Source organism: Salmo salar, chromosome 10, assembly GCF_965601325.2.
Source record: "Salmo salar chromosome 10, fSalSal1, whole genome shotgun sequence".
Classification (NCBI taxonomy): domain Eukaryota; kingdom Metazoa; phylum Chordata; class Actinopteri; order Salmoniformes; family Salmonidae; genus Salmo; species Salmo salar.
Genome location: NC_138300.1, coordinates 34181559 through 34194529, shown reverse-complemented (window position 1 = coordinate 34194529; position 12971 = coordinate 34181559). Strand labels below are relative to the sequence as shown.

At 40.4% G+C, this 12971-nt stretch overlaps 1 protein-coding gene across 3 annotated transcripts; it reads left to right on the top strand.

Moving 5' to 3' along the window:
* The first annotated feature begins 2279 nt into the window (after positions 1 to 2279).
* On the top strand, positions 2280 to 12412 carry LOC106560273 (neuromedin-U). Of its 3 annotated transcripts, XM_014122999.3 has the most exons (9): positions 2280 to 2494; positions 4819 to 4874; positions 5102 to 5149; positions 5387 to 5440; positions 6347 to 6379; positions 6534 to 6584; positions 7825 to 7905; positions 12024 to 12077; positions 12172 to 12412. In XM_014122999.3, exons 1-9 carry the CDS (start codon positions 2344 to 2346, stop codon positions 12205 to 12207), a joined length of 564 nt encoding a protein of 187 aa, XP_013978474.1. In that variant the 5' UTR covers positions 2280 to 2343; the 3' UTR covers positions 12208 to 12412. The 3 variants fall into 3 exon arrangements, with proteins under 3 accessions (XP_013978474.1, XP_013978475.1, XP_013978477.1); XM_014123000.3 differs by lacking the exon at positions 6534 to 6584; XM_014123002.3 differs by lacking the exons at positions 6534 to 6584; positions 7825 to 7905.
* Positions 12413 to 12971: the final 559 nt, after the last annotated feature.

The following is a 12971-nucleotide window of genomic DNA, read 5'->3' as shown; positions in this document are numbered from 1 at the left end:
ACATGGATAGGCAGACCATTCCATAAAAATGGAGCTCTATAGGAGAAAGCCCTGCCTCCAGCTGTTTGCTTAGAAATTCTAGGGACAATAAGGAGGCCTGCGTCTTGTGACCGTATCGTACGTGTAGGTATGTATGGCAGGACCAAATCGGAAAAATAGGTTGGAGCAGGCCCATGTAATGCTTTGTAGGTTAGCAGTAAAACCTTAAAATCAGCCCTTGCCTTAACAGGAAGCCAGTGTAGAGAGGCTAGCACTGGAGTAATGTGATCAAATTGATGAGTTTATAAACACACCATATAAGAGCAGGGAATATTATACAACAAGAGGAGGGACTCCCATTTACAGTATTTGAAAACTCCTGAAGAAGGGATGTAATTCTGCACTAGACAGGATTTGAAACGCCATCATAGTGTTTAGGAGCTTTAGAGAGGAAACGACACCAAAAGAGAAGGGATCTAATTCTGCTCTACACAGGACTCTAACACCATAATAGTGTTTCCAAGAGTTGCACAACTCTTGATTATGTGATGTTACAACACACCATATCATGTTTCAGAACACCTCCGGATGAATGTTTCAGTACACCTTAAATCTGTCCCAATACCCTCACAACCATGTTTCAATACTCCAGCCAAGTTAAGGTTTTGTCTCTTTTAAGGTGATGGCAGCTCAGTTGCTACTAGATTTAGTGTTACAAAGCACTTCATTTTAACAGTGTAGTATACTATTCACTTGAAGCCATATTCAACACAGCAGGCGTAGAATATGGGTTAACTGATGTTGACATGATGGACCTTTGGCCATTTAGTACAGATAGTAATGACAAGCTTGATTACAGTTTTATTGATATCAATTGAAGAATACAGATGCACATTGCCGTAGTCTAATTGTGTGAACTTACTGAGAAGAGGCTGGCTTTGAGAGAACTGAGGTCACACGACTGCTACTTAAATAGTATATTTGAGAAGATGGAAACAGAGAACTGACGGGTTGAATAAATGGTTGACTGGCTCAGCATCTGTGTGGTTGCTGAACCAGTCTGTGATGGTGTTCATTTGTTATGTACAACTTTGATAAATAGTGAAGTTTAACAGATGTTTAATCTTTCTAATGGGTTTACTGTACAACAGTATTTTTATTCTGAAACAGGCTACACATAACATTTACACTTGCTCTGGACATAAATGAAAAAGTCTCAGATGACAATGTCAACCTGAGTATGAAGTAATGTGTGCTTTGTTTCTATACAATCCATTGTCTGATTATGTCATAAGGCTCTCTCATAAGGCTTTTGTTTGTATAAAGTTGTATAAAGTTGTCAACCATAACTTCTCACAGTAGTCTACAATACATGGCTCTGTCCTGGTGACCCTTGGGTGGTGGTGCGTGAGAGCTAATGTGTATTAGTTTATCCACATCAAGTTTGATATTCTTCTGCCTGCCTTCTTATTGTTCTATTTTGGGGTAAAGTTCGATTCGCTGACCCGCTGTACAGGCTGGGGGCCTCAAACCTTCTATTCCAGACTACATTGTTTGAAAGACTGTAAAATGGCCCTTCCATTTCTTCTATGAGTGGGGTGGAAAAACAGCAGTCACATACCAGGCAGTCATGGTGTTTCATAGGACCTCTTGACATAAAGGCACTCGCCTGATTATACAATTTCCTGCCTCCATAATACCCTTTCCGGATGAGTGCTGCCTCACTCTAGGATCTTCCACATACCAGAAAGACACTTTTTCTCTTCTCCAACAGAGTTGATGAATTCCAATGAACTACTAGCAAATTTGCAAACTTTAAGTCGTTTTTTAAAACATATAAGCTGAATATTTATTTTAACAGTAGGTCTGAATAGCCTACTGTTCAATTCCCACGGTCTTAAATAGTACAGTTTTGTTCTTTAATATCGTGTTTTCATTACTTCTTGTCACTTTCTTGTCATGTCTGAACCCATTTGATTGACGAATAGGATATAAATTCATTAAGCTACAATATCTATTTCATTATATGACGGTTTGGTGTTATAAAGACCTGGATTTAGACAATACGATAAAATAATTGTAAAACTAATAATATTTTCAGATATTATGTCAAACATATGGTGTTTTATATCTTATTCGTTTATTTGTTCAGGCAGAATGTTATTTCTGTTATAGCACCACGTTTCCTCCTAGCCTTACTCATCAATTAGATAGGCCCTAGTGTATGCACGCGTGGAATTAATGACGCAGTGTAGTGTCATTGATGTAGAGAGGGGGTGACCTTGTGCTTTAAAATTGTTCCTGTGAAAGATTAGAAATCACAGATCGGCAAGAACATAAACCAAGAGCAACCAGAGAAAGGTAATGATGAAGACCTCTCAGTGCCAAACCAGAGTCTCTCAGAGCGGCAGCGTGAGCTACGTGAGCGTTCTCAGCACCAGCGCAATGAACACGCTCAGCAGCACGAGCCTCACGCTTCTTGTTCTCCTCATCTCAGCGATCCCAGTCTGCAAAAGTAAGTAAATATATATATATTTTGACCACGCTTTGGGTATAGAATATGGACAGTCTTATGCATTGCTATAGGTCCAAGTCAAGATGTAAAAACGTAAAACTTTAGGCCATGAAAAATGTTTGCGGGTCTGATGTAGCCTAAATGAATAGTTTAGGAAAAATGAATTTGTTCAAAAACATTCAACATAAATTGGTAATCAGCAAGCTCATTTAAATCATTCAGTTCAAGTCTATTTGCATTTACTACTTAAGACATTTTTTGCAAAAAAAACAATATGTTGAAAAGATTGAAAGGAACTTGTTTACCTTACAAAATAAACGTTATAGATTTAAAGTGCAATGAGAGTTTACTTCTCCTTAAATAAAACTGTAGACCAAAGGTACAGTATATTTAAATTCTTTACAATATGAATAGACCCATAAATGTTTAAACTCAAGATTCTTACACGTCAAACATATTATTGAGCATAATTACGCATTCTTGTGAACTTGCGCAACGGAGAGAAGGTTTGAGAAATATTTGACATACTACAGCACTTTCAATTGGTAAGTTTATTTTGTTATGAAGAGGCCGTGGTGTCTTGTTGGTTTATAACCTATTATCCAAGACTGTATTTTCGTTCTGTTATGGGATTTTCTCTGACTGGAATTGTATTTATTCTAAACTGTGCAGCATAGAGAACTGGTGTAGCCTAAACATATAGAAGCTGCAACCACCAGTAGGCCTAATGCAACTTCAGCCTGTTGTTCTAGTACATAATTACACTTTTACTCGAATGCCTCCACATAGCCATATACATAACATACATCAGTTGGAGAGGAACTCCTAATGTTTTGGTAATATTCTGTCAAATTTGGATTTTAGTGTACTGATAAGTTCTAAAGCAAAACATTTCACTCAAACAGAAGGGGAACTAACAAAGAGTCACTGACCAACAACCAAAATGAACCGTGGGGTTTTAGGAGGGATTCTGAAAGACACTCATGGGGGTGTCCACTGAAAGTTGATTAGCAACAACAACTGGAACCTTAGACACCCACCATGAGCACCCGCTAAATTTGCAAACAAAAGAAAAACCCACATTAAACTTAATAAAGACAGGAAGCAAACAAAGCCAGATAAAGGATTGTTTGTATAGAACACAAAATAGGGAGCGGTAAGTAAAGGTGTTAACCCTCCGCATCCATCAAGACAACTGGAGCACTGGGCCAGCCACTCTTAAATAGTACCTGGGCTAGCACAGGTGAAACACCTTCCCACTAACAAGATGGCAACCAGTACAGGTGTAACACATACTGACTAATGAGGTGACACCAATCGGTGAGCCCTACGTGCTAATGTCCAACCTCAAAACATAAATGGAAAAACCTAAACCTGTAACAGTACTTACTGCATTGGTCATTTCACTCTCTCTCTATTCTCTCTCATGCATGGCTCTCTTCTCCCCCTCTAACTCCTTTCTTTGTTCTACGACTGACAGCTTGAATCTACTACAATTACCCCCCATGGGGCAGAGGCATGTCAGCCTAATCTGATGCAGGCAAACCGTGGCCTTGACAAACAGGCAAAATCTTAATGACTCCTAACGGTGACTAGGATTTGGCTCCAAACAGCAATAATATCACAAATAATTGAAACATAAATAGATTTACAATGGCAATTGTGTCAATCCCTCTTCAGTGACGTGAGAAATTATATTTGTTAAGGGTTATTTTCTGTGACATTGAGCGATTTAATGCTGCTTTGATTGATCAATCAAATGTATTTATTTATAAAGCCCTTTTTACATCTGCCGATGTTACAAAGTGCTATACAGAAACCCAGTCTAAAACCCCAAACAGCAAGCAATGCAAATGTAGAAGCACAACCTCAATTTGTTGGTCACTATGAGTTTTTGAAAATGAACAGATTTGATTACAGCATAACATACGCTCTTAGAAAAAAAGTTGTTATCTAGAACCTAAAAGGGTTATTCGGCTGTCCCCATAGTAGGAGAACCTTTTGAAGAAACCTTTTTATAGAGGGTTCTACCTGAAACCAAAAAGGATTCTATCTGGAACCAAAAAGGGTTGTATAGGGATGACCGAAGAATCCTTTTGGAACCCTTTTTTTCTAAGAGTGTAGGAAAGCTTCAATGCACTCTCCAAGTCCCCATCCTCCTGTTATGTTGTTAAAATGCATTGATTGATGTCTGTGATGCACTTGAAGTGGATTGTTATGGCTGTGTAATCACAATCTGCACACTCCTACCACCTTACTGCTACAGTATCAATACGATGATAGAGATGTAATGATTCTTGTGTCTGTCTGTGTTTCAATGGAAGGTGTTCCAATACAACAGCAGAGAGCAAATATATACCAGGACCAGCTTCTCAACCAGGTTGGCCACAGAACTACAGCACATCTCTTTCTCTCTCTCTCTCTCTCTCTCTCTCTCTCTCTCTCTCGCTCTCTCTCTCTCTCTCTCTCTCTCTCTCTCTCTCTGTCTCTCTGTCTCTACATTTTCCCATACTAAGACTGTGAGTTGTTGCTTTCCTTTGAAACGAAGAGAAGTGTATTTTTCACTCCCCCTCTCATAACAGCACTCACCTGTCTTGTCTCCCATAGCTTGAAGATGTGTGCTCATCCTACTTTTCTGCAGACCTGCCATTTCGGGTAAGACTAGAATAATGAAATGATCAAAGGAAAGTTAAATAAAGGTACAAAAAAAGCACTGAAGGGAATAGATGCATGTTAAATGTTTTCTCACTCTCGTATATTTTCAAGTTCAGGATCAATTCCAATTATGATCAAATTGAACTAATCACTTACAGGCTTGAAATGAAAGTGTGTACAACTGTATCAGATTCTTTCTCTCACCTCCTCCCCCTTGCTCTCTGGTTGCTACTCTAGACACCTGATGTTTTGGGAGAACTCTGTGTGTTAATCCTTGTACAGAAGTCTAAGGTATTCCACCCTTCATGTTCCAGCATAGTAGCTCAAACAATAATCATATCACATGTACACACATCGTGGTTTATTCTGTTCTGTGAGCACAGCACAGTTGCACATACACTGAGTGTACAACACATTAAGAACACCTTCCTCCTATTGAGATTCCCTCAAAACAGCCTCAATTTGTTGGAGCATGGACTCTACAAGGTGTCGAAAGCGTTCCACAGGGATGCAGGCCCATGTTGACTACAATGCTTCCCACAGTTATGTCAAGTTGGCTGTATGTCCACCCTCTGAATGGCACATACACAATCCATGTCTCAATTCTCTAAAGGCTAAAAAATCCTTCTTTAACCTGTCTCCTCCCCTTCATCTACACTGATTGAAGTGGATTTAACAAGGGACATCAGTAAGGGATCATAGCTTTTACCTGGTCAATCTGTCATGGAAAGAGTTTTGTACACTCAGTGTATATGCAGTGTTTAAAGGAGTAGTTCACGAATCCATGGTTTAGTTTTCTTCAAACAGCCATTACAAACTTCAGCTACCTTTATCCACCTCTAGTGAAAAATCTATGGAAGTGATGGCGGCTCATGAGCATGTTTTCTTTTCAAATGGCCTAATCACCTTTAAGTAACATCAAACCAAATATAGTTGATTTCAGGTGATTTGGACATATTTTTTTTAAACATGCACACATGCCATCATCATTTCCATAGATTTTTAAATAGCAGTGGTTAAAGTTAGCTGAAGTTTGTAATTGCTGTTTAAAGAAAACTGGACCATGGATTACAGTTTCTCCTGGCTCATAGACTACTTTCAGGGTGAGGAACCATCTAACATCAAGTTGTAAAATAGTAAACTACTCCTTTAATCATTTTCAATAGTACATTTAGTTTTGTTTTCTTGACATTGCAGGACATGAAAGTGCGAGACAATCCTAGTAAAAGGGTAAGTGTGACATTGTCTGTTTTATCATGTCTGCTTCATCATGTCTTTCATCTGTCTATTGAAATATGTTCCCTTTAGTGAACGCCTATCAATGCAATCAACATAAAAACGTTTGAAATGTTTTATTTGTGTGTGTGTGTTTGCTTGTGTATAGTTTTTATTTCATTATGCTAAGCAACAAGGTGCTGGCCCAACAGAGGGAGCGGTAAGTTGGGTTAAAGGTCACTTTGCACTGCTTGACAAGGCACACTGCATTTTGTTATTCTTTGTTACTTGTACTGTGCTTTTAGTATTGTATTACTTATTTACTCTAGAACATGAATTTTTATCCTGAAAAAGTGTTACGTTTTAGCTTAGTTTTTATTTCCAGTTTAACAAAAATATTATGAGGCATGAATTGCAAACTCTTCTGCATATTACATTACCCCAGCTCTTACCTTCTCAAAATGCATACACGCAGACAAACACAGACCCTATTGCTGCTCAGTCCATCAGCTTGTTAACATAGTCAGTTCTCAATAGCTGTCCTCCAAGGAGATAGTCCCCTACATTTCTGGTTCTTGGTATAGGAAATACCATAGTTTTCTGTGGTATAAAGAAAGTTGGAAAAACACTGCTCCACCTGTCACAGTGCTTCCCTTCTCCTTGTCTCTTGCTCTGCATGCAACTTTCTTGGAAACAATTTTAGGTGCTGCATTTAGGTCCACATCCATATATCTTGTCTTGTTTGCACAAGTTACTTTGAATTCCTCATTCCCCCTCCCTTCCGCTGTGTCATCAGTTTGACTGACGTGGGGAACACCATCAGTGTAAATTAGATAAACAGAAGTGACAAGGAACGGACACATTTTCTGCCCCATCTGAATAATTCATGGCAGACTGTATTTTTAAGTGCCAACCATTTTCTTCTCAAGTCTCCAAGTTATTGTAATGGAACCAAAATGCCATCCTCTATTTCTAGTGAAGGCTTCATTCATTCATTTAGGATATAGCTTTGTTTACAGTCACTGGGCAGAGATTGGCTTTGCAAAGGTTTGTTATAGTTTATCCTCAGAGGATGTTAGCACAGTAAAATCACGTTGAGTTGACAAAATGTAAAATATGTCAACCAGATAACAATGAAAATATGACGTATTTCCTAGACATTGTGCATGGCCTGCATGTGGAGAGCGTGCTGTCACTATGTGCTTTGTTGATCTAAACATGAATGCAGAGTCTGCAAATGAACACAGGGTTGTACTGAGGACTGTGTGTGTGTGTGTGTGTGTGTGTGTGTGTGTGCGTGTGTGCGTGTGTGTGTGTGTGTGGGGGCTGTATGGATGGGGTGTCTAGTGTGTATATGGAGTCCTCTCTGCAGCCCCCAGCCCTTTGTCTCTGTCTCAGGGCAGTTGTTCATGGTTCTCATGTTTCTTCATGTCTGTCCGTATGTTTTGTGGATGTGTCAGTCCCCTGTGATGCATCCTCTCCTGCAGCTAGTTCCTCAACTCAATACCAGACGAGAGAGAGGAGAGGAGTTTGTGGTCCGCGTATGTACCATCTGCATGTTCCTTTTTACATATCTGCATCATTATAACTTGAATAACTCTACCTATATGTACATATTACCTCGACTAACCGGTGCCCCTGCACATTGACTCTGTACCGGTACCCCCCGTATATAGCCCCGCTATTGTTATTTTACTGCTGCTCTTTAATTATTTGTTACTTTTATTTATTTTCTTTTTTTTGTATTTTTCTTAACTGCATTGTTGGTTAAGGGCATGTAAGTAAACATTTCACTATAAGCTCTACACCTGTTGTATTCGGCGCATGTGACAAATACAATTTGATTTGATTCTTTGGAGAGGAAATATCACACTAATCCAGGGGTCTCCAACCTTTCTAGCATGAGAGCTACTTTAAAAAAATGAAACATGTCACAAGCTACTAATGGTTCTGTACTGCTGCTGCTCATTTCATTGTAAAGTTTGAAAATAACAATAGATACAAATTATATACTGTACCTACTCATGATATATTTCTGCCAGGTAAGACTACTTTGCAGTTAACATTTAATTGAGAAGGTTTTGGGAAAACTATCTCTGTCGTCCCACAAGATGGTTATCACATCAACTGGCTACTAGTGATGGGCATTCCGAGTCTTTTCTTTGAGCCGGATCATTTGGTTCAGTTCACCTAAAAGAGACCTTTGGCTCCCAACTGGCTCTTTGTTAAGTAATGCTTAGAAACTGACCTAAAACCATGGAAAAATTGTATATCTCTAATTTTAAAGCCTAAAACGTTGCCTAACATAATGTCAGATCGTGAAATGTGAGTTCAAATAAAACATTTCCTGACCAAATTATTAGATTGCCTACAAAATAAATGAAGACAGTTACACACTGAAAAGATTTGCGTGGACTAGGATAAGGCTCTCTCCTCACTATATTGTTCCCGCACTGAGGAATTACCATCTTCAGATAATGTTTTTATAATTTATCTGCAGATAATCGACGCCTGGAGGTCAAAAAGCAGTAGTAAAAGTATGCAAATATGGGAGCCGACGTTCACCAAAAAGAGGCGTTCAAAAAGAGCCAATCGTTTGCAAACGACCCATCACTATTGGCTACACACGGAGTGATAGACAAAGGCCCGCACCGCACAGATAGAAAGGGGCAATATTGCTGGAAATTAATTGGCAGATATTGTGTTAGTTTTGGCTTTTTAAGCCAATAGTGGCTAACCAGGTGTGGGATAATGTTAATGTTGTGTTGGTTAGACAGTAGCTGGGAGCTTGGCTGTCTGATATATGTGAGATTTATTTATGACAGTTTGCTCTGGAACACGTGACAATTGCATGTACTTTCATAATTGTTTGGCTAGCTACTCATAGGTGGTCTGCGAGCTACTGGTAGCTCACGATTGACCTGTTGGAGACCCCTGCGGTAATCTTTTATTAGCTGGTGGCAGGTAGCCTAGCGTTTAAAGCATTGGGCCAGTAACCGAAAGGTCGCTAGTTTGACTCCCCGAGCCGACAACATTAAAAATCTGTCAATGTGCCCTTGAGCAAGGAACTTAATCCTTATTGCTCCAGGGTTGCCGTTGATAATAGCAGACCATGGCCCCATTCTCCAAGAGTTTCTCAGGGAGATTTCGGATATGCAAAAAAAACTATTCTAATTCACACATGCATATTAATGCACACTTGTACATGTGTGAAATAGAATATAGGCACCCACCAAATTATTATTATTTAGACATAAAGTCAGCAAAAAAAGAAACCTCCTCTCACTGTCAACTGCGCTTATTTTCAGCAAACTTAACATGTGTAAATATTTGTATGAACATATCAAGATTCAACAACTGAGACATAAACTTAACAAGTTCCACAGACATGTGACTAACAGATTTAATCATGTGTCCCTGAACAAAGGTGGGGTCAAAATCAAAAGTAACAGTCAGTATCTGGTGTGGCAACCAGCTGCATTAAGTACTGCAGTGCATCTCCTCCTCATGGACTGCACCAGATTTGCCAGGTCTTGCTGTGAGATGTTACCCCACTCTTCCACCAAGGCAACTGCAAGTTCCTGGACATTTCTAGGGGGAATGGCCCTAGCCCTCACCCTCCGATCCAACAGGTCCCAGACGTGCTCAATGGGATTGAGATCCGGGCTCTTCGCTGGCCATGGCAGAACACTGACATTCCTGTCTTGCAGCAAATCACGCACAGAATGAGCAGTGTGGTTGGTGGCATTGTCATGCTGGAGGGTCATGTCAGGATGAGCCTGCAGGAAGGGTACCACATGAGGGAGGAGGATGTCTTCCCTGTAACGCACAAGCTCAGTCCGATGATGCTGTGGCACACCGCCCCAGACCATGACGGACCCTCCACCTCCAAATCGATCGCGCTCCAGAGTACAGGCCTCGGTGTAACGCGCATTCCTTCAACGATAAACATGAATCCGACCATCACCCCTGGTGAGACAAAACCGCGACTCATCAGTGAAGAGTACTTTTTGCCAGTCCTGTCTGGTCCAGCGACGGTGGGTTTGTGCCCATAGGCGACGTTGTTGCCGGTGATGTCTGGTGAGGACCTGCCTTACAACAGGCCTACAAGCCCTCAGTCCAGCCTCTCTCAGCCTATTGAGGACAGTCTCAGCACTGATGGAGGGATTGTGTGTTCCTGGTGTAACTCGGGCAGTTGTTGATGCCATACTGTACCTGTCCCGCAGGTGTGATGTTCGGATGTACCGATCCTGTGCAGGTGTAGTTACATGTGGTCTGCCACTGCGAGGACGATCAGCTGTTGCAATTTATTGCCCTGGCCACATCTGCAGTCCTCATGCCTCCTTGCAGCATGCCTAAGGCACGTTCACACAGATGAGCAGGGACCCTGGGCATCTTTCTTTTGGTGTTTTTCTGAGTCAGTAGAAAGACCTCTTTAGTGTCCTACGTTTTCATAACTGTGACCTTAATTAACCTACCGTCTGTAAGCTGTTAGTGTCTTAACCACCGTTCCACAGGTACATGTTCATTAATTGTTTATGGTTCATTGAACAAGCATGGGAAACAGTGTTTAAACACTTTCCAATGAAGATCTGTGAAGTTATTTGGATTTTTACGAATTATCTTTGAAAGACATGGTCCTGAAAAGGGGACGTTTCTTTTTTTGCTGAGTTTACAACAAAGCCACCACAATTGACAATACTTTGTTATAGTGTGATAGTAATGATCAGATGAAAGATCTTTTAAATCTCTTTTATTTACACGGGAGAGCTAAAACTCTTGATGTGCCCTTAGCAGTCAATTTTTCTTTTATTTAACTAGGCAAGTCAGTTAAGAACAAATTCTTATTTTACAATGACGGCCGACCCTGGCTAAATCCTCCCCTAACCCGGACGACGCTGGGACAATTGTGCGCCGCCCTATGGGACTCCCGATCACGGCCGGCTGTGATACAGCCCGGGATCGAACCAGGGTCTGTAGCACAGATGCAGTGTCTTGGACCGCTGCGACACTCAGGAGTCAATATTGGGCATCTGGAGGATATGCTCTTTTCACTTTGTCAATGTGTACAGGATTTGTCATTTTTTCAGTGCGTTACCCTATTATGAGACTGTTGTGTATGTGATGTCTGTTTGTGTACAGTATATGCATGTGATTCATTGTGCGTATCGAGGCTACCTGTTTTACACACATACTGTCACTCAGTACTCGCTCTGTCTACATTAGCTGTTCTTTTCCATGATTCAGGTAATTACGGTCTAAAATTAGTGCATCTGACAGGTGAACTTCCACATTGCTGTGCTTTAACTCAACATAATTAATCCTTCATCCTACATGGGATTGGTGTTGACATAGTAACTACAGCAGAACTGTGAGAGGAAAAGTGCTCAGCTTAGTGTGTGTCTGTTTACAGTGGAAACTCAATGGGAGTGATCTCTACTCTAATGGTTTTGCCTACGAAAGAATGAAATAAGTGGAAATAAGCTTCAACAAGGATATCTAGCACACTGCTTTCTGTTCCAACTGAAATTGTAAGACTTTCTTTTCATCGGGAAGCAGTTGTCGGCTGAATAAATACTGCCATACTCAAATGAGACCATACCTGAATGTAGAGCACCTGTTCATTGATATATTCTGTCCTACTGTGCAATCTGTTTAGGATGATCTCCAGGGACCTGAGGGAATTCAGAGCAGAGGATACTTCTTATATCGGGTATGAATACACACATTCAGAGGACAGGAATAAACTCTGTTAAAATGTTTGTTTGATTTCATTCATCTGTAACATTTCCTTATCTTACTTGCAGCCAAGAAATGGAAGAAGATCCCTAGAATTTGATTAAACGTAAGGTATGGGGTATTGAACTGAACAGCCACAACCTTCATAGAGTGGTCCAGACCTCTGCCACAACCCCTTAATGACCATTGTACAGTGGTGTTGAATGTACACAATGAAATTAAAGAATCCAAATAAAATAGTCTTTGTTGATCCAAAAGTCTTATTTGTGTTACGAGGTGTCTTGAATTAAAAGCATTGTTATATTGTTATTTTTGTGGTGGCATGATTTTGCAGAAAGACAGATACTGCATAAGAGACTTGCACAAAGAGGTCCTGACGCAACTGGAAAATTGTCCGTGAACACGAAAGCAGAGTGTGTGTGTGTGTGTGTGTGTGTGTGTGTGTGTGTGTGTGTGTGTGTGTGTGTGTGTGTGTGTGTGTGTGTGTGTGTGTGTGTGTGTGTGTGTGTGTGTGTGTTAGCTGAAATATTCGTGACCATAGCCTACTTAGTGTGCTCAAAAAAACTACACACACAAATGTTGTCTTTCTCTGAAACATCTCCTATAATAACACAAGATTGAGATCTCACCCAACACTATTGTGCTGCACCACATTCTGTTACGATTCATATCCACCTTTCTAAACAGACTAGACCAGAAAGGCTGCTTATTGTCTCAATGCACTGGACAAAAACTGGTTAAATCAACGTTGTTTCCACGTCATTTAAACTCCCAAAAATACATTTTATGACATTGAATCAACATGGAAAACTGATTGGATTTCGTATTTTTTTCACCCAAGTTTGAACCTAAATCCAATGACAAGCTG